Source organism: Ictidomys tridecemlineatus, chromosome 6, assembly GCF_052094955.1.
Source record: "Ictidomys tridecemlineatus isolate mIctTri1 chromosome 6, mIctTri1.hap1, whole genome shotgun sequence".
NCBI classification, from domain to species: Eukaryota; Metazoa; Chordata; class Mammalia; order Rodentia; family Sciuridae; genus Ictidomys; species Ictidomys tridecemlineatus.
In genome coordinates, this window is record NC_135482.1 from 173,096,401 (window position 1) to 173,118,330 (window position 21,930).

Genomic DNA, 21,930 nt, shown 5'->3' on the forward strand with positions numbered 1-21,930 from the left:
AAAATTTTATCCCAAGCTTTATCTGTTTCTTTTTACATTAGTAAAGTATTAGTTCTACCCAGGAAGATATTTTTGGATCCTTTGGAGGGTTTGTAATCTAAAATGCTTTCCCAGTAGTGATAATGTAATTCCACTTGCTTCTTTGAGACTAGGCAGCAGGAGGATTGACCTGACCACTTCAGTCTGTTTCCACAGTAAATAGAGCAGGATAGCCACGGTCGAATTATCCTCTGCTATTAAAACTTTCCGATTGCTTACCACTGCTGTGCAACACCCAAGCCCTGCATGATCTGGCTTCTCCAGACTCTTCTCAAGCTCTGCTCCAGGTCGCTTTCTGCATTTGTTCTTAGCGAGGCCATGTTCACTCATGTCTCAGGCCACTCAGCTAACTCTTGCTCATGTTTTAGATCTCTACCTAGATAATACACCAGGGAGAATCCTCCTTGAACTTTTCTCTCATTTGATCAGGCTGCCTCACGGTGTGCTCTCAGAATTTACTGTTCTTTCCTGTACTTATTGGCCTTATCACATTTACACCTCTGATTTTTTTTTTATTAATGCCGAAGATCTCTGATGACAAAGGTCTTATGTATTGCTCACTATTTAGCCACCATGAGGACAAAATAGGAGGCACTTAATAACTGCAGGATGGGTGATTTTAATCCATTCATACTCTTCTATCCATTGCCTTTACAATATATTTCCAGCCAGCTGATTTGAGGTATGTCCTTAAAGGTATTCTAAACTGGAAAATCTGTTTTGGAGTGATTGGTGAAAGGGCAATAGAAATTTTTCTCACTGAAGAAACTAAGTGGTTTTCTATTCTGAATTAAGAACAGATTTATTAGGAAATGATTAGTATGGTTACACAGTGTTCAGCAAAAAAGGTTATTTTTATACCTCTATTTTTCCCAAACAAGAGGAAAAAAAAACCCCCCAAACCCCCAAATCCCATCAACACACAATCATGCATGACTTGAATGTCATTCTGTTGTAATCTATGGGTTTCGTGGGAATATATGAGAATTCATTATGCCTCTTCTTTTCTCAAGTTCCATGCTTCTTAGATAAATCAAAACCAATGCACAATGTCAGACCACAGAGGAGATACATTCTAATAGGCTCTTATTACCTTTTCTTCTGAGTCCCCTGGTTGACAGGTAATCACTCCATCTCTTGATCCGCCTGCAAATGTTGCCTTACAATTTGCAAGCCACTGTCATTAGAAAAAGACAGACATAAGTGAATTTCTTGGGAAATAAGGGGGGGTGAAAAGTGAAAGCTCAACATTTTCTGTCCTATGGGTTCCATTTATATAATTAATGTTATTAGCAGTTCTATAACCATTACATTAGGATTGTAATCTCAAAGAGAGGAAAAGATTAAATTTGTCTCCTCCCTCTGGATTCTATCTTGGATTATTCACACCTCCCAAGAACTCGGAGGTTGGGTTCATTTGGTTTTACCTGAATGCATATACACAAAAAACACAAAAACTTACTGAGAGAGTGGCCTCTTTTCTGTTGTTATAGGTGTCCAAATATTCTTGCAGTTCTAAAACACTGAACTTGAGCTTGTCTAGAAGTCCACAAGAAAGGAGCTAAAGGTAGGGAAATAATTTGTATTAAAACATCTAGGGAGATGAGTTACCAACACAAAGTCATGGCTATACAGAGAAGACATATTTAGAAGTAATATAAAGAGGGAGAGCAGTACCATCCATTTTAATAAGGTGTGAAATTTATAATTTTGCTCTGTTATCATCCCAATAATACATCACATGGTTTAAAGACTTTCACATTCATTTTGTATTTAAAATAATAGTGATTTATCATATTATATTCCTTGCTAGGAGGCAGCCAACCATCAGTGAGGTTCTTAGACTGAGTCTGCACAGACTTTAAAAAAAAATCAAGGAACATTTTCATTAATTTCAAACCTCAGAAGTCATTCACCTTATGTGATGGTTCTGTGATATGATGGGAGATGTGAACTTGTTAGTCTTATGTTAGTTATATTCAGAAAGTCATTATTCAGCAGGCAGCTGAATCTCTGGCTAGAGATTGTCTTAATCCTTCTTTAAACTTGTCATTTGTGGTTTGGGCTGTGTGGATCCAGAGGGTGATGTGTGTGAGGCTTGGGGATGGAGAAAGTGATGATGGTTTGTCTCTAAAGACCATCTGATTGGTCAACCTGGTCAGGTCAGCTCTGGAGGTTATCCAGCCATATGCACAGTTGGCAGAGTCAACAGGGAGAGGTGTCAAGGTCATGGAAGGAGCACAGTTGTATGTTTTCTCCTGATTCTCTGAAATGATTTTGTCTCAGCCTGGGCTACCCCACAGATCCAAAGCCCTTTGGAAGTCACATCACAGTACTGCTCACAACACTGAAGGTCTTTAAAACAAACCACTACACAAACATTCTTCCCTGAGCCAAGCAGGCCTTTCACTACCAGAGCAGGGCTGGGATACTCACGGTCTCGGCATCCACGAAAAGCGTGGGGCACTCAGAGCAGGAGGTGAGCATCTGGGAAGAGCTGACAAATTTGGATCCAATTCCCCGGAGGTTGTCTCCAAGGTAGCTGGCTGCATCACAGGTTAGGAAGCAGAATCGTTTCTGAATATTCTGCAAGGGAGGATAGTGATCATTTGCAAAGGCCATTTTGACTTAGGACTAGAAAAAAATTTATTTGCATGGGATAGGATTTCTAAAATTTTATTATTGATTTAATTGGCAAAGAAAAATATGCATTGTATATAAGACGTTTTGAAATATACATTGTATAGTGGCTAATCTTGTGTAATTAACATGCATTACCTCACTTTTTTTTTTTTTTTTTGCTGAGAACACTTAAAATCCACTGTCTTAGCAATAGAAAAAAATTTTAAAAATCTTGAGATTGTTGTAAAAAGAGCATATGTCCTCAGGGAAGGGAGTAGAGTAAGTAGGATGGGGTTGGCAGAAGGTCCCCTTATTGGTTCTGATGTCATATTTGCCTAAGATTGAGGATGTCAATAAGTCAGAGTGACTTTCATGGCAACTGAAATCATCTGAGGTCACTGTCTTCATAATACCACTCTGGGGTTGAGCAGGTTGAGGCTGCATAGGAGAGCTGTTAACTAGAAGTTAAGTGTATCTAGAGGAAAAATAGGACAATCCTAGAACAAAACAACCCTTTTATAAATCAGAAGTTATCTGGCTCCCTGGAGGACCTTGGTTCTCGGAAGGTTGAGGGAGCACGCCTACCTTAAACAGAGAGGAGAACACGTGAAATGTATACACTGCACAGGAGCCATCTGAGTCACACATAAGCTGGTTGATGTGGCTGCGCCAGGCTTCCTCAGCATCATCACAGGCTGTGGGCTGAAAGGCAGCAAGGATGGCCGAGAAGAAAGGCGAGGGAGGGGGAGAAACTCCCCTGTCACCTTCTCCAAAGCTGGAAAACATGAAAACATCCATGTCAAGAAGTGTTGTCCTCCTGCTTCTCCTCTACCTGACTATTCCAACTCTAATCCAAGTGTTGTGATGTGGAGGAAGCCTGTTTGGCCCACTCTTCCCTTTGAGGGTACTCTGGGACATCCTGGCTGCCATGAGAGATCTCCAAGATCCTTTTCTGATTCTAGGATATAGAATTTTCACCTCTATAATTTCTAGGATTCCCCTATTTCTGATTTCTGTATACAGATTGGGTACCTCTTTTAGCTCTCAGCAAGTGTCTCACTTTCCAGGTGCTATGCCTCTGACAAAATATGCATTCAGGCTTATGCTTTGGTGCTTTCATTCTTCATGTTTTGATTATGAAAAATTATAATATAAATTTTGATGCTTTAGTTTTTCTTTATGGAAATAGAGTATTAATGAATACATAAAGCTGAGAATACAAAGACTGGGGAAGAGAGGAAATGTAGAGAAATGCAGAGTAAGAGAACCAGGAAGGAAGAGAGATAGGTAAAAAGAGTGAAAAGTAAATTCTCCAGATAAGACCTCAACCTTTTCCTTTGATGGGCAAATATTGCTCACCATGACACAAGGCCCTACTTAGTTCTCACTTTCAATTCTGAGTAATTTTAGGGTCTTGATTTTCTTATCCTGAAGCACATCTATACCATTATTATCCGTGATTCCCCCTAAATGATGATTTTATCTAAACTATTGTGTTTTATTAATTCTTCTTCATTTTTTTCCTATTCATATATCTCATTAGTTTCAGAGATATCAGCCACTAGGCTGAAAGACACCTTCTTGAAAAAGCGTTGCTATTTAGCATATAAAGATCCCCCTGTTCTTGTCATTTAACTCAGAATGGAAAGAACTCATTCCCAAGCCTTGCCAAATTTTGCTTATCTTCAAAGCTTATAAGGCTTGGACCATGTCTCCAGGCCTTTCTTCATCTTTCCATGTTGCTTTCTGGCTTTATAAGTTCTTATGCAGGTGTCCTTTCTTTGTTCTGCATAAGTCCTTGCACTGGGGTTGGATGATTCTACCTTGGTAAGAGCTCACTAAGTTCTGTGTCACTGTGGACTCCTTCATTAGGAGGCCCCAGCAGTGTGAGTGTAGCACTGAACTCAAGTTACTGTGAGCGTAATACACTGTGCTGTATATATTTGTACCACTCATTTCCACCAAGCGCTTCCTTACCTTGCAAGAGTAAACTGGTTGCCTTTTTCCTCTCCCTCAGTCATATCCAGACTGAAGCTGTCACTGCATTCGAAAGCCGCGGGCAGCTCATTAATGGAACTTGAAAGATCATCCTCATGCACAGTGGTATCTTCCTCCTCCTGCACAGCATCAGCCTGTGGGATTATAGGGTCAATTGATAGAAGTGGATTCAGAAATTCTCTGAAGTACTCTTTGTTCACTCTCTTTTCAGTCCCTTCCACAATAGCCCCCAGAGGGCTTTCAGTAGATTCTCATACTTGATCCATGCTTACAAAGTATAAATGCTGAATTTGGAAAAGACTATAGAGATCCCTGGTCCAACCTCCACATTTTACAGATGAGGAAATGATGTTCCATATGGGCTTGTCTAATGTCAGGTCAATAGAGTTAGAGCTGGGAATAGAAACATCGCTTTGGATTTAGGACTCCTCCTATTGTGCCATCCCAGCCTTTTGAAGTAGGTTCATCTAGACTTAATTCTCCAATACGGAATCCTTTTGTCTGTGGACACTAGAATTAAGAATCATTGGTTCCTGGGACAGTAGATGCTTAAGAAACATCTGCAGTATGCATGAGTAATGCAAAGTCCTTCACCAAGCCTGCTTGGTTGATAGGCTTTTCCATATTGAAAATTTTCTAAAATCCATTTGCATATATGCTTTACTCTTGAGTACCCTTGAAAACAGCAGATCGGGTTGTCTGTTCTCACCTTACTACAACATGTGAAATGAGCAGTTAACTGTAAAGGCTCTAGGGTGGGTGGCAGTGAGAGGCAGGAAAGAGACACAACAAGGAAATGGAAAAATAGCTGGGCTTGAACTTGGGCCAGGGGACAATCAGCTAGAGAACTGATTGTTTCTTGACCGGAAGGAAGGCAGCTGGATCACACATCAGAACAGAAGAAGAAAATTCTTGTACATGTTTCACTGAGTCATTTTCAAGGTGAAATAGAAACGTATATGAATCAGAGCTTTATTGCAGGTTAACACCTGGCTGCCCATTTAGTATATAGTATGAAGAATTAATAGGGAAATTAACAACAATGTAAAGCTATATTAGAGAAACAAGAGTTTCAGAGGTTTATCTGTACCTGCTTCTTTTTGCTTTTGAAAACTATGGTGATCCAAAGAAGTTGGCCTCTGGAGTTATTACTACACATAAATTTCATCTATTGGAGAAACTGAGTTCTTATAAAATGTATTTATTTACTCTTTCTAACATGACAGGCATATCAAACACCACAGGAACTCAGCTCATGAGAAAATAAGGATAGCTCTTTGCAAATGAGACTTATCTTTCCTTGATAGAAAATACTTCCTAAACAGTAGAAATCATCTATGAGAAGCCTGTGTAGCCTTCAAAATAGAAAAACAGAAAATGAGAATACCAATACGGACAAATATCACATGCTCTTAACTTTATATATATTTTGTAGTTTTTATCCCAATGAAATTGAATTTCTTAATTTGAGGATTCTGGCATTTTAGCCTAGAACAAAGTTTTCTTTCAGGGCCTTTTTGGACAAAACAAAAAAGGGACCCTTAACTCCAAGAATCCTGACCACAGTCCCTCTGAAGTGTGGCAGTCTTAGAAATAATTCTTAGTTAAGCTTCAGCATTTTTAAGTAACTGCACTTTGGTGGTTGTTCTTAAAGCATACTTCCCCCCTGCCTTGGCCTCAGCTCTGTTTTTAGTAATTATGAAACAATATATAGAATAGCCAATACTGTATTTTTCCATTAGAGGTATCAGAAGGAATCTACTTTTACAGTTTTTTCTGTTTTCTTTTTCAAATTTACATTATCATAACCAAACTCTAGATAAAGAAAGCTTTATTTTATCCTCACAGCAATAGATTATTTTGCTATTTCTAATATAAGGAAATAAGATTCCATACTGATGGGCATAAATGTGGGTACCGCATGCAAGTGGATAGTTTTATGGAAATTTTGATAAACCTTAAATAGAACTACACACAAATATATTTTTTTAAAACCCCAAATAAGGAAATCACACCCATTAGTTAACATTTCTATTTAGAGTCTGGCTAGGAGAGTTTTGTGCAAATCTGGCAAATAATAGTGTGATTGATGTTAAAAATTCCAACAGGATGCCAAAAGGGGAGCATTGAATCAATGTACAAATTGTATAATTGGTTCCTACATAAGAAAAAATTTCCTCAAATACACCCACACATCTCTTAGCATATTGCTGTATAAAAGCCATGACAAAGATTAGCAGTTTCCCAGTCACAGCCATCTGAGATGGACAGTACTGTTTTGCCCTCAATCAACAGTGTTCACTCAATGTTCCATTTTACAAAGACTTCAGAACCACTTTCTTTCAATCAGAAGATGGCTGCTCAAGTTTCTCAGCATAAAACAACTTCAAAATAAAGGCTCAGGTATATAAGCTTCAATTATTTCACTAAAATCAGATGGAAAGAGTGCTTCCACTTTCAACCCCGTCCCCCACAGGAATTCTCAGAACTTTGGGAAGTCATTATTTTCTTTTTCCCTAAGGAAAATTACAATCATAACTGCCAAAATCTCTTCACCTTTGAACCCTCAGAAATCTGCAGGTTATTCATATCAGGCAAGGAAGCATCAAAACTGGCCATTCTGGTGATAAAAGAATGAGAGTCAGCAGGAGTTGAGTCACAGGCTGTGGTGAGCAATTCCATGGGGTTGGCCTCTTCAGAGGGGGAGAGGGTCATGATCTGTTTAAAAACAAGAGGAAAGAAAATATAAAGTTTCCATTCTTTAAAAGCTCTAATTATTCCTAAGAGCATAAACCATTGGTCTCTAGTTGTTTGGTATTGATTTTCTAATTTCCTTATGTCACCATGACCTAACTAGTAATCTAGTGTTAATCTGCATCCTGGGGTGTCCCACTAAAACACCAATTCCTGTATTGGTAGATAACTTCATCAAAAAGCCTGTCCTATTTCCTCAAACTTTATATATTTGAGGATTAAAAAAAAAGATTACCATCATCAAAATTATTTGGGAAAAATATAGGCCTTCAGATTGGATGGCTTTCTGGGTACATAACACACCCCAGCAGTTGCTTCCTTCTGCCTACTACAGAGAAGAGGCCACTTAGAATCAGATACCTCCTTGAGAGTTCAGAATTTAGTTTGGCAGCTTTGGAAAGTTTCTTTAGCTGAAACTGGGCCGGGGGCAGGGGGAAATAACCCTCTTGAATTACAAAAAATAAGTCTCCCCAGTTGCCACAGAGGGAGAGTTGCTACTCACTAGATCGGAGTGCTCCAGGATCTGGCTGGCTGTGAGGTCCTCCTCCTCAGATGATTCATCGGAATCCTCATGGTTCATTTTATTTAGACTGGGAGGGCTTCCTGAGAGTTGGCGTTCTTCCAGGGTCTGCATGTCACACTTGTCCAGACTGTCCAGAGAACGCCTGCGCACTCCCCAGTTGAAATTGTCCATACTCTCACCCTGAAATCACACCACCAGCCAGGTTTTTATGCAAAAATTCTTCTTCACTCACACCTTCACACATCCAATTAGTCACATTACCTCTCATGCCCTCATCTGCTTGGGTACTGAAACTTTAACCTGACATGAAAAGTAACAAAAGCAGACTGTTTTCATATAAATGTATATTAAATCATGGGTAGAGGTGATCACACCCTTTTCTTTAGCAGGTTAAGTAGTGTGTGTTTAAGTCGATTTCAATAAACACTAGAATTGATTTGTGTTTTCAAAAATCTGTAAGAAAGAGACTATTAAAAAAAAACTTCAAAAGAGGTGTGTGCTCTTTACTCCCACCAGCCCCTGTTTAGTACTCTTTTTGGAAGGAGAAATAAGTAGGAGCTATGCTTGCAGCACATTCCAGGAATCCTTCAGTTATTTAGTAGAAGAGCATTAGGTAAACATTCCAGCCTGTTCTGCCACAGCGGTTCTCACAGATAAAATGCAGAGTTAAGGACTTTCAGAGCTGGACAAAGTTTGATGGATCATGCACTATGCAAAGGCTAGAGCAGCAGTGGTTTATCTTTTACTTTAAGGCTCATCTCTGAATAATTGTCCCAACCTGGAAAATAGTTAATTTTGTACATCAATACCAAAGATTATGGCTGACTTTTATATTCTGATTTACTAAGAACTGGCTTAGTTGGCCACATAACTGTTTTAAAGAGAAATATTTTCCAGCCTGCAAACTAGAACATTTTTACCTAAGCAAAAAGGTAATTTAAAATAAAATCTGGCACCAAATCCTTTCATTTCTTGGTAATTTGAAACAATGCCCAATAGTCCACAGAAATAAGGTAACTTCTCTGATGGGAGCTCAGTGGACAACTTACTAATCTGAGAGATGCCAATTACTATTAAACCAGAGGAAAATGAATAAATGCAACACTAAGTTTAAGAGTCTTGTTTCTGGCTTCTACAGTTTGCCATTCTCAAGACCTCTCAGGAGATAGATGCTTAGCTTTTCTAAAGTCTGTTTTGGCTATTCTTGGTAGAAGGCAAGAATCCTAAGCACATTATTCTGGATAGGATATGGAAATTATTATCATTATTCACCCCTGTTTATGTTTATGATTGTTGTTAGTACTGTTTTGATTATAAAGAGAAAGCCAACTTAGAATGTTTTTCATGTTCTGTATCTCCTGTTTTATCTGTACAGATGTACAGATAGAGATGTACAGATCAGGCATCTCTAATTTGAAATCTGAAATGCTTCAAAATCAAAGCCTTTTTGAGTATTGTCAAGATACCCCAAGTAGAATTTTCGATACCTCATGTAAAGTATAATGGTCAAGACACAAAACCACTAAAAACAGTGTATACAATTACTTTGACTATGTGTATAAGGTATGTTTGAAACACAAATGAATTTCACATTTAGGCTTGGGTTCTATCCCCAAGATCCCTTATTGTATATGTATAAATATTTCCAAATCTCAAAAAATCTGAAATTGGAAACACTTCTTGCTCCCAAGCATTTCTGATAAGGGTACTCAATCTGTATCTGTTCACCACCGGATAATTTTTTTTCCTAGTGTAAAAGACTAACTGCTTTGTTGGGATTTTAAAATAACCGCTATAGTGAAAAAAAAATATGTAAAAGAATTTGGAAGATAAGGCAAATGCAATGTGTGAAGAAAGGAAAAAAGAAAAACAAACTATTCAAGAAGAATGTGAAAATTATTGGGAGAAATATAGAAACAAATTCACAAAACTGATTTTCTTATACCAAATGAATGATGGTTTGAATGAGATATCTTAAGCAACAATTTTTGAACGATTCCCACACTTATCCTGAGACAGTCATGAGCCTGCAGAGCAATATAGATACCCTAGGCATAGATGGCTGCTACTGCTTGGTGGCAGCTCTGGGAAGACCTGAATCCATCTGGCATGAGATGAGGGAGGGGGGGAGGGAAAACTTTTCTTGCAGGAATAAGATCTATTGTTAGAGGATGTGACAGTTCCATTAGAGGCAAAGGTACTGAATTTATTTCCCTGGAGGGGGTTGAGGAATTGAGATGGAGCAGGGTTATAGTCTAATCCCAGTTGAAGTCCATGGTGATAGGGATAGGGTATAGCTTAGAGGTAGACATGTGCTTAGAAGGTGCAAAGCCCTGAGTTCAATCCTCAACATGTGCAAAAAGTCCGTGGTGATTAAAAGTCAACCTGGTTTGCTCAGTATGGCACAGCGATATCCCTAATGGGAAAACCATGCTCAATTCTTTCTCTCCCCTGAGGGTCAGATTTGCATTTTATGTTACAAACTTAGAAGTCAAAACAGTTTTATTGATAATGCCAGATTATCTTATATGTGAAAAAATGTAGAGGACAGCTAATTATTCTAAAGGACAACTCACATATAGTTATCAAACATATTCCATTTAGTATTTATACTGGGATAGTAAAGTATTATCATGTACATATTCTAGAAATGTTATAAATAATATTCTTTGAAATAACTTTTTCATATTGGAAACCTGTCAAATGTTTTTTTCTTTTTTGAATGCTGGAGATTAAACCCAAGGTAGAAGCTACACTCAGAGTTAAAAAAGAATTATTGTTGCAGGAAGCTTCTGCAACAATCTGATGTGACATAAACATAATGATCATAAGTCAATATGCCCAACATGATTCAGGTTTATGCCACATAATTGTTGTCTGGACATAATTATTACTGGCACCCTTTTTTATTTGGAAGAGCCCTGGTTTAGATGAAAATTTATCTAGTCACCATACAGAGATAGCTTCTAATTCTTGGCAAACAAAAACATTTCATTGGAATTATATATGGTATATTGTTGGCAACAGATTGTTGATTTTACTTTATAGTTTTCTGGGCTGCAGATAAAATCCAGGGCCTTGTGCATACTAAGTACATTTTTCACCACTTGAGCTGTTACACCCAACCCCACTTCACTTTTTTGTGTGTGTGTGGTGCTGAGGATTGAACCCAGGGCCTTGTGCATGTGAGCACTGTACTAATTAAGCTATATCCCCAGCTACCACTTCACTTTTAATAGAATAATTTTACAACAAAATCCATCCAGTTATATAAATGCCTAATCAGAAATTATAGGATTTCCACAATCATATTTGAAGATTCACTTTCTCTCAAAATACAATCATGCAATATCTAGTACTAGGCATATAAAGGTCTCTTAAAAAAAATCTTATATTTATGTTTTTGAAAATAACTTTATAATAGAGCAGCCAAGAAAAATACCTCTTATATCACACACACTGAAGTAGAAATAAACAAGCAAATAAGCATACATTTGTTGAAAGGGAGGGAAAAAAAAAAGCAATTATGTTGTTATAAGACTGCAATGATGCAAAACATCTACTACTAGCATATCTAATTAAAAATAGCATCATCTTACCTGAAGTTCCTGGGTAGCAGATTGAATGGACAGAAAAACAAATAAAAGGTCTATTTAAAATGATCATTAAGGATACTCAAGATACTTGTCTTAGTTTTAACACAACAGCAATAATAATACTAGCAATATACACTTCAGTAGTCACAGCTTAAAAAAAAGATAAATATATGCTACCCCCAAAGAGAAAAATCAGTATTAAACATCAGAAGTTCCACATCTCCTAGTAAGTGGTGGATTATGCAGCTGGGTAACAAATCATAAGTACCACTTCTGAAATAGCTTTCCACTTCAGTGACAACTTTGGTCTACTCAACACTTTTTTTTTTTTTTTTGAATGCCTAAGTAATTATTTGTGAGAAAATGTTGGATTTCATGAGAAAATGAATGAGGGTCATCAACTGGGGAAAAAAGGTGGCTTCACCTGATCCTGCTCACAAAGCTAAAAGTGTTTGTGATCATGATCTGTCTGGTGTGGGTGTGTAACTAATAGCCAAGACATAGTAACTAAAGCGTTCAGAAAAATTCAAGGGCAAAACCCCTTTATACAGATATTATTCAACAAATTCCTGAGACCTTTTTAAAAAATCATATTTAGTTGTAGAGGGACACAAGACAGTTTTGTTTATTTAGTCTTGTATGTGGTGTTTTGATCGAACCCTGGGCCTCACCTATGCTAGGCAAGTGCTCTATCTCTGCAAATTCTTGAGACCATTTAATGAAAAGGAATAGACATGACAAAAACAATCTGTCTTTGTTTTGACAACTGTTTGGCTAGAGAAGCCAAATATGTTTAACTTTCCCCAGTCAGGTTGTTCTAAAATTATTCACCAATGATGGGGCAAGGGACTGACCCTAAAAATACCACTATGTACCTGGCACTGTCCTAGAGGTTCTACATAGGTTATCTTATTAAGCCTTACATCAATTCTGCAGGCAGGATTATTAGACCCATTGGACAGATGAGCAGGTAGAAACCAGGAAGAACTATACCTATGTTTACGGTCACATGGCTAGGTCACTAGCAGAGATGAAATCCTAACTTGGAGCTGGGACTCTGAAGTCCAAGCACATTCCACTCTACAGTTCTGTAAGCATGTTAAAACTCTTTATTACAGCAAACATTCTCAGTGTTTTCTTTTTGAGACATGGTCTATGTTGGCTAAATTGGCCTTGAACTTTTGGGCTCAAGCAATCTTCCTGTCTCAGCCTCCCAAGTAGCTGAGACTACAGATACCCACCACAGTGTCTGGCTTTCAAATGGCTTATTTTATTTGGATAAAATGCACTCTTAGTCCCTTGAGTTTCTTATAAAATCTTAATCATAAAAGATGAAATGATCTTTGTAATTGTTTTTTGTTGCCCTAGGACAATAGAGATAATAGAGAACAAAAGGGAGGTACATGTAGTATTATTTATTGTCCCTGGAAAACATTAATGTAACATTTGTTTTGAAGAGATGGGCATCTCTGATTTTTCCCTATCTTATTTATTTTTTATTTTTGTGATGCTGAGCCTCCATACCTGCTAAGGACACACTCTACCACTGAGCAACATCCCCAGTCCCCTCCTTTGACAGAAATTAGATTTGTTAGTTGTTCTAAAATTGTGTCTGATCTCTCCACTTTACGCCATTACTGCTAGGTCACTTAGCATAACATTTTTCTCTGGATGGGACAGGAAAATGATGTTTCTCTTGCTTTGTCAGGTTTTTCCCTCCCTAGTTTAACTACCAGAATGAATCAGGTGCCTGAGCTTAAATTTTAGCTTAAACGCAAACATTAGGTCAGTTGCCAGACCAGGGAGCTAATCTTTTGACCTTAGTTGAACACTCAGCTCTGGCTCAGAAACATTGAGAAGGTATTTAAAGCAGTTGTGTTTTGCTTTAGACTTTAAAAACAATCCTTACTGCATTTAATAACCATAATTGATGATAGAGAAAACATTTAACAGAAATCTCTACAGTACTTTTTTTGGTTCTAGACAATTCAAGGTGAAAATGAAGCTGAGACTTGATGCATACACTGCAGTCAGGGCTTTTAGCTACCCCCTTGCCTCCCAAAACTAGGACCTCAGACATGTCAAGCAAGTGCTCTACAGCTGAGCTGCACCTCTCACCCCAGTCAGTGCTTTTCTACTAAGGGCTGGGTTTGCTCAATGTATTTTTCAGGGAAATAATCAGTGGAGAAACCATTATTTATTCTCAGGACATGGAGCTCTCCTGCTGGAATAGATATCTAGGTGGTCATGACCCAGGTAAGACAACAGCCATTAGCTCTTTGGCCTCAACTAGACATAAAGGGCTTGGACAGTAATCCTATTGTTTTAGGGAAATTAATCAAAGCATGATTTTCTCACAGGTTTGCAGTTAAGTAAGGAGGTGCCTCTCTGCCACCAGATATAATGAACTTTGAATTTGAACCTCCATTTTAATTGTAAGACTAGCTTAAAGCCCTTTGGAAAATATACTATATTTAGTTAAATAAGAGCTGCCAATGTTGAGCAACATGGAGAGCCAGGCTGGGTAACAGGCATCTTTACCCAAACCAATCTCACTTAAGTGAACTGAGCTTTTACTCTCAAGGGGCAAAAGACTGCCTATCATTTGGAACATGCCTCTGAGCTATGGAAAGGAAGGTAACTGACAGGGGTGTTGCTCCTCCCTCTAGACCCTGTTTTCAAAAACATGATTCATAGCAGAAAGCATCTTATTACATGATTATCATTCAAAATAAATGAATCTGTATTTGCCTGTTGGGGCTTGAATTCAGCTGCTCCAGGTGTCTGGAATGCTGGCCACCAAACTAAAGCAGGGCAGAGAGCTCTCCTGTGCTTTGTTTCAGGTTCTAATGACTTCATCAAACATTGCACAGAGATGCTGGAGCCCTGAGGGCTCCGTCTCTTGTTGAGGCAGGCAAGTTGTGAAGTAAGGAATTAGAGACTCAGAGCAACTTTACATTTAAAATAGTTAAATGCTTAGCATATTTGCCCAGGTGCCAGTGAACAGGCTCAGAACTGAAGTGTTTTTGTGATTTTTTTTTTTTTTTTAAGATCCCCTTTGGACTGTAAACACACAGTCTCCGTGGTCGTTACCACTCAGATTTTTGTCATTTAGAAATGACTTGGCAGCTGTGCTTCGGACTCAGGAAGGGTGTGGCAACTTTTGCCAAAGTTAAGCCGTTGTACTTTGAATAAATTGATTCAATACAGAGTTTAGAGCTTTCCAGCTAAAGACCTTATTACAAAAATGTTCTGTTTAGCAGGTAGAAAGACAGTTTTGTTAGTCAAGGGCAAGTTCCGAAGGGGATTATTTTTATAGAGAATGTAACTGTACCTCTCCATCCTCCAGCTCCACGTCTAGGAAATCGAAGTCCCTAAAGACTCTAAACTGCTGCTCGCTGTTTGTGTCGTCCATGTTCTCCTGTTCCCTGGCGCCGTCCTCGGAAGATACCAGGCTCGTCTGATGCTCCAGCAGATCCAAGTCCCCACACGAGGAAAAAATCACCTACGAGTCAAAAGAGCCCTCTCCTGAGAAACTGGTCTGCCTTCAGTTGTTTGTGCTATGAAAAACAGTAATTGGCTCTTCTTAGCACTGTATTTCCAGTACACACCTAATTCCTTAAGTGGGTATTTTTAGAATGTTCTTTTATTATTTATGTTGGACAGGTGCCTTTGGATTAAACTCCTCGCAAAGATGCAAGTTCATGCACCAGGAAAATGGTGAAGAGTGGAATTGCTGCCTGTTAATGGATAAAGATGGGACACTAGCTGTGTGTGTGAGAGACTGAAAACTGAGCATGTGTTCACAAACTGGAACACTAAGACTGTTTTCCAGTGTTTCTGACCTAATTAAAATGAGATATTATACACATTCACAAGCACGTATATCTCAAATACACATAAATGATAGCTTAAAGACAATACCCAGATAGGTTATTACAGAATGAACCATAGGAACAAAGATTTTAGCCCTTTTAGAGATAAACCAGGAACTGGTAAGGAATAAGAAATAGAAGCCAAAAGTATAGTACTTCTCATTGGGATTGCAGAATAGTTGAATACCATGCCCATAATTTGTACTTAAATTTTTGTCCTTTTGAGTTAAACAAATCTATATAGTATGTTAATGTTTTAAAATTATACATTTAAGGTTCCTTTTTTACTGAGCCACTGTAATAGCACTTTGTAGAAACAATGAACTGTGAACAAACCTAAAGGTTTTGCTAGTCAGTATCTACTGAGCATAGGTTGAAATTAAGTAAAATTAACAGTAATTTTATGTAACCATTATGTTTCAGTCTTCTTTGAAAAATGGGGAAATCTATGGAAAAATGTCAGTTGTATTTAAATTCTTACAGTAAAAAAGAGCAAAGGGACTTTAAATGTAGTTTTTTTCCTCTAGTGTTTAAGTTGTAAGACATATACTATACTGTTGAATACCCCAAATCTAAAAATCCAGAATCTGAAACTTTTTGAGTTTTGACATGATCAAAATATTCATTTTTTGGGGGGGGGGCGGGGGGTACTGGGGATTGAACTCAGGGGCACTCAACCACATCTCTAGCCCTATTTTGTATTTTATTTAGAGACAGGGTCTCACTGAGTTGCTTGGTGCCTCACTGAAGCTGATGCTGGCTTTGAACTTGCAATCTCTGCTTCAGGCTCCCAAGCTGCTGGGATTACAGGTGTGCACCATCGTGCCTGGCAAAATTTTCAGATTTTATGAAGTCTGAATTCTCAGGTTAGGGTTACTCAATGCGTAAAGTCTATGCAAATAATTTCAAAATCCAACGTGCTGAAACTTGAAATACTTCTGGTCCCAAACATTTTAGGGGGATATTGAAAATATATATGGGATATTCAACCTGTATGCTCAGGTGTTCTGGGTTTGCAAATGGGTAGGTGAGATAAACAGCACTGAGGGCCAGTCAACTGGTCAATGAGAGAGGAGAAACAGAATTCAAATTTCCTCAGCTGAAGGCTCATTTTCCTAGTTAAGAGCGTATCTTATTTGTAAAGTACTTCAGGTAAATATTTCTAGCTGGTAAAGGCTTGGCATAGGGGAAGACAGTGTGAACCTGAAGAAGTGCCAGTCACAGTGGCAAGAAATAGCCCCAAATGGCTGTGCTGCACTGCAGAGGCAAAATGCTCTTGTTTCTCTCCCTTGTGTGCTAGGAGGCTCTGTCTGCCTCTGCCACCATCCCCTCTGCCCTAAGTAATGTCACAGGATCAATAAGCCACTGATCTAAAAAGCAGAGGCCACTTAAGTCACTTAGCTGATGGATGGGATACTTTTGAGATGGAAAGAAATATCAATTTGTACTTGTGCAAGTACTTACAAGCCTCTAACACTTCACCTAATTGTGAACAACATTAGTACTAAGATAGAGTATGGGATTTTAAAAATGGCTCTGCAGAGAAATTGTTCTCCTAATTCTTACTTGGTAAATCATTTAATTTGCTATTTCTTTTTCATAAATAATAAAGATGTTGTGATATAGATGAAATAAAAATTCTTGGTGAAATCATACCCTGACATTTGTACTATATAATATGTTTGTGTACACAATCTAAATTTTCTGAATTTTATAAGCTTCACAAGTTTGCTTATATATTTCAGTCATGTCACTCACAAGCCTAATGGCATTTTTTTTTTCAGTGAAAGTTAATGAGAAAAAAAATCACTAAAAACTGTGCAATGTTTATAATGTTAACATCACAATGCTTAAAAATAATGTTTCTACCACATGATAAGTTTTGTCATTATTTTCATCTTTACTGTACATGAGTAAATTAATGACATCAGAGCAAGGTATGGGTGTCCAGAGTAAAATTATATCCAAGAGGAATTAGAGCCAATAAATATTTTCCTTGTTTCTAAATAAGTGAGATTAAAAATCATGAAATGGGGAGGAATAATCCATGGGTTTGGTGCAGATGATGGATATCATCCTTGTTTTTCATGATAGTATCTTAAACTATATGATCAATGGCAAAAATAGAGTAAACCAAAAGAGCATAGATAACAAAATAACCGTGATGTGTGCTAGGACTTACGGATGGGTTTTTGCTTAATCCTACTTCTTGGCCACACAGAGAAAGGACATGCACCAACTTTTCTTTTGTCCTCTTCTGCAAAAGAAACACAAGGCAGGTTTTTACTATGGGGTCCTGAAAGTAAATCGGCTCTAATATTGTAGCCACTAACCACAAAGGGTGGGCAATCGTGCTTGAAATGGGGCCACTCAGAATTGAGATTTTAAAAACACACAAGGCCCAGTATGAAAAAAGTAGGCTATCTCATCAATAATGTAAAATGTTGTTATAATTAATTTCGCTTGTTTCTAGTTATTTATTTAGCCATGCTGGGACTGAATCTAGGCCTTGCACATGCCAGGCAAGTTCTTTACCACTAGCTGTACCCCAGTCCAGTTTCTTTTTGCTTTTTTTTTTTCTTTTAAGATGACTATTGCAACATTTAAGATGAGATCTGTATTATGTTTCTATTGGATATTGCTGACCTAAGTTATCCCAAGAAGTGGGATAACCAAGTCCCTAGGTTCTTGCATGAATATCCATCTCTTTCCTTGATAATTTTCTTGTATGTTACAACATCTAAATTAAATATATTCTGTTATAGGACAAGTCTTCTTTCCTCAAAATGAGAGAATAACTACTTTCTGCAGAATGAAAACATTCAATTATTCGTAAGCCATGTAAAATCTTTCTGGATTAATTTTAAATAGATTTAATTCTTTTTTTTCTTTATAAACCTATTTTCCAGCCCCCTAGGCATAGGGATTCTTCTGTAAACCATATATTTCAATGAGATGACTTGGTCTCAGAATGAATGGAAGGCTAAGAATGAAAAAATGTATTAACTAGAGCCTAGAAAACGTTACTGAACTTCAGAACAGCTCTTCTAGCAATCTTAATGTCTTTAAAATGGTTTTCTCCCCTTCAGTCTGACTCATGTTTTTTATGCAGAATGTACATTCTTAGATTTTCCTTCCTGTTGGTACTTGGTTCACTCCATCCATCTTTCCAGGTTACAGAAGAGACACCCAATATGGTGTCATTTCAAAGTCAGAGACTGGAGAACCTTGATGTTGAGTGGTGGCAGGAGATTTGCTCAATGATTCTCCAAGTCTTAATGTCACTGTATAATTCTGTATAATTCTCTTAATAAATCAATTAAGTGAAACATGGACAAGGGTTATACATTTTTCTTTTTTTCCCCCCATTTTCAACAACTTAGTGCTCACTAAGAATCTGCTGCACTCCAGCAGGTTTGTGCCATATGTTCCATTTTCCAAACCTTTGAGAATGAAGGTGAATACTGCTGGGCATGCAAAAAAAAAAAAAAAAAAAAAAAAAAAGTGTTTTTCCTTCCCACCACCCATTTCACCGTCTTCTGATACTCTAGTTTCTCTCTTCATTCTGGGGAAGGGCTCCTCTCCCAGTCCTTTGACACCATCACACACCCTGCAAGTGTCCTCTTTTTTTTTTTTTTTTTTTAAGAACTGCTATGGATTCCAGAGAGGGATGGCCTTGCTCATCTGAAATCACCATAGCCGAAGGCCAAGAAAACCTGGAGATTCAGAGGTCATTGCTGCCTCCATGTAAAGAGCCAACCTGAGAATGAAGTCAACAGATGGGAAAATATGGGGCCAAGACTTTGGGAAGGGAAGTTGGGAACAGTGAGAAGAAGAGTCTAAGGCTCTTGTTCCTGACCTTTGTCAGGATCCCGCTGTTTGAAGCCAAGTTAGGTGGTACTATAGTTGAGATCTTGAATGTCCCAATGTGTTAAAGGTTTGGGCATTAGCCTATAGTGCTCTTGGGAGGTGGTGGGAACCTCTTGAAGAGTAGAAATCAGTTAGGTTACTGGGGGCATGCCCTTGGAGGGACTATTGAGGGTCTTAGCCCTTTCCTTTCTTCCTTTGCTTACTGGCTGCCATGAGGTGATTGGGCACCTCCTCTGCCACATACACCTGCCATGAGGTACTGTGCCATCACAGGTCCAAGGAAATAGAGCCAAGTGACCAGACTGAAACTCTGAAATCATGAGCCAAAATAAAGCTTTCTTCTTTATAAGTTGACTCTCTCAGGATTTGGTCAGAGTGCACAAAAGTGACTATCACAGATGGTTTAATTCCTTTTCTACTTCAGGAAAATTTTCAGTGGATTTCTGCCACAGCACTAAAAGACTTTTGAATAATGCAGTGTTTTAACTAAGCCCAATGACCTCAGTACTTTGACACAGTCATCTGTAAACTGAATACAGTCGTAGGCTACATAATCAAACCACAGAGAAGTCTAGCAGCCCCCTCCACTCAGCCTATGCATGGAGATCATGATTAAAGTTGATGCTCCTAAGGGGAGCCAGAATGGTCTTTTAGTATACAGCCCTAATGACTCTTTGGGTGTCTAAATCCCATGGAATTGACTGTTTGAAGGGCTCCTGCAATGTGAAAGATTTTGCTTTCTAAGCCTTAAGAAAACTAGAATCAATGAGTAGAAGTAACAGAGTCCGACTTCAACTCCACATAATGAGCTGTTTAAAGATAAAATGGGTGTCCTCAGAATGCTGTGAGACTCATCACTGCAAGTGTTGCTGTCTGGAAGAACAAATGTTGTGAGTGGGCATGGAGGAATCCAATATCACATGGGCAGCTGGACTCGGTAGGTCCTCTAAACTGCCTTCTAACAATGCATGTCTAGGATTGTATACCTGAGAATACTGAGGCCTTTTCCAGCTGACTGGAACAAGAACATTGGAATTGGAGCCTGATGAGGTGGATGATGTGCTCCGGGTAACTGCCATGGCCCTAGGCTTCCCATCACGCCCAGAAGAATTCTGTAGTTCATCATACCGCCTCCCAATGATTGGTGTCTGGAGAAAAAAAACACAAAAACACTCATTCTTCCATCTCATTAATAATTCTGTGGTATATAAAATGGGACTGTTCTACCCAGCAGAACTGAAAAATGCTCAAATGATTAAAAGCAGGTCCTAGAAGTTCAGTGTTACATTTAAGCTCATTTCCCCAATGTTCACATAAACATTCTGAATCATTTTTTCTTCAGTATTTTCCCATCCTCTTTAGCAGTAGAAAACAAATCCAAGAACTTGTTCTTTAATATGCTTTAGAAACCACTGAAAAGATTAGATGCAAAACATGGAGGAAAGCTAACAGTTTTCAGACGTTTAACGATAAGGAAGAACTTCTGCCAGTTATAATGAAAGGCTAAAATTCCTTCCCCTCTCTCCAACCGCTAATCATCAATCTTTAAATACTCTTCATTTTTTTTAAAGTTTTTTTTTTTTTTTGGTACTAGAATTGAACTCAGGAGCACTCAATTACTGAGCCACATCCCCAGCCCTATTTTGCATTTTCTTCAGAGACAGGGTCTCACTGAGTTGCTTAGCACCTCACCATTGCTGAGGCTGGCTTTGAACTCATGATCCTCCTGCCTCAGCCTCTTGAGCTCCTGGAATTACAAGCATGTGCCACTGTGCCTGGCACTCTTCATTTTTAAAAGGTTACATTATGTGTATCTTTTCAAATTTATTTAAATGGATGAGGTCAGAACCAGGTATTTGGGCAACACTTTAGAACTTCCACTTCCTGAAAGCCTTGGGGTGTGGTAGACAGTGCCTCCCAAACTTGAGTCCCAGGAAGGTCTCTGCTGCAGACACCAGCTTACAGGCCTGTCCTCAGAGGTGGCAGGAACTGACTGGTAATTCCACACCTGGCTCCTAAGGCTCATCATTCTGGAGTATTTCTGGGTCTCTGAGTGTTGAGGGATGCAGCTAACTGGCTATTTATATATTATATCTCTTGGGAATAGAATAAAGTAAAAATAACTTTCCCCCTAGCAAGTAAAAATGATGCATAGAGATTGAATCAATATCTTAATATTATTTATATACTAAATATAGATGCAGGTGTCACAGTGGCAGCAAGGGTATCTCATCTCAAATACTGAAGCAAGAAGTCAGTGAATACTATTGTGTCAAAGAAGCAACCTGGATGTAACCTATTTAAGAGTGCAAGGGGGTTCCACATAAGCAGATCCAGTTTTTCTCTCCACTCTTGGGGAATGCATTCATTCAGCAGTGTTTGAAATAATTGTTAACAATCTCTGTGCACCAGGCATGGTACCACCAGGCTCTGATTATAAATATCAGCAGAGTAGTTTCTGCTTTGGAGGAGGCATGCTACGTGGGTCATGGGATAAGAGACACAAAAGTCAAGTTATGTTATACTTTAGACTTAATTAAGTACAGGCACCTAAAGGTCGGCTTAGGAAGCAGCTGGTAAATCTGACTATTTTTTGTCCTTTCTTTTTTTCCTCAATTCCGTAGCATGGGTTCTCACTTTCTCTTTACCTTAC

At 38.4% G+C, this 21,930-nt stretch overlaps 1 protein-coding gene across 7 annotated transcripts in view; it reads right to left on the reverse strand.

Annotated features, from left to right (window-relative positions):
* Positions 1-21,930, reverse strand: part of Fry (FRY microtubule binding protein) — a 392,985-nt gene that overhangs the window by 15,743 nt on the left and 355,312 nt on the right. For all 7 annotated transcript variants that reach the window (XR_013423443.1, XM_078016146.1, XM_021730283.3 and 4 more), the window contains 10 exons: positions 20,264-20,425; positions 17,590-17,664; positions 14,867-15,037; positions 7,916-8,116; positions 7,216-7,377; positions 4,639-4,793; positions 3,247-3,436; positions 2,476-2,625; positions 1,502-1,600; positions 1,133-1,216 (listed from right to left, as the gene is read on the reverse strand). Coding sequence is in view for 6 of the 7 variants with exons in the window: in XM_078016146.1 (XP_077872272.1) it covers positions 1,133-1,216; positions 1,502-1,600; positions 2,476-2,625; positions 3,247-3,436; positions 4,639-4,793; positions 7,216-7,377; positions 7,916-8,116; positions 14,867-15,037; positions 17,590-17,664; positions 20,264-20,425 (1,449 nt within the window). In the remaining variant the exon portion in view is untranslated. The remainder of the gene's footprint in view (positions 1-1,132; positions 1,217-1,501; positions 1,601-2,475; positions 2,626-3,246; positions 3,437-4,638; positions 4,794-7,215; positions 7,378-7,915; positions 8,117-14,866; positions 15,038-17,589; positions 17,665-20,263; positions 20,426-21,930) is intronic.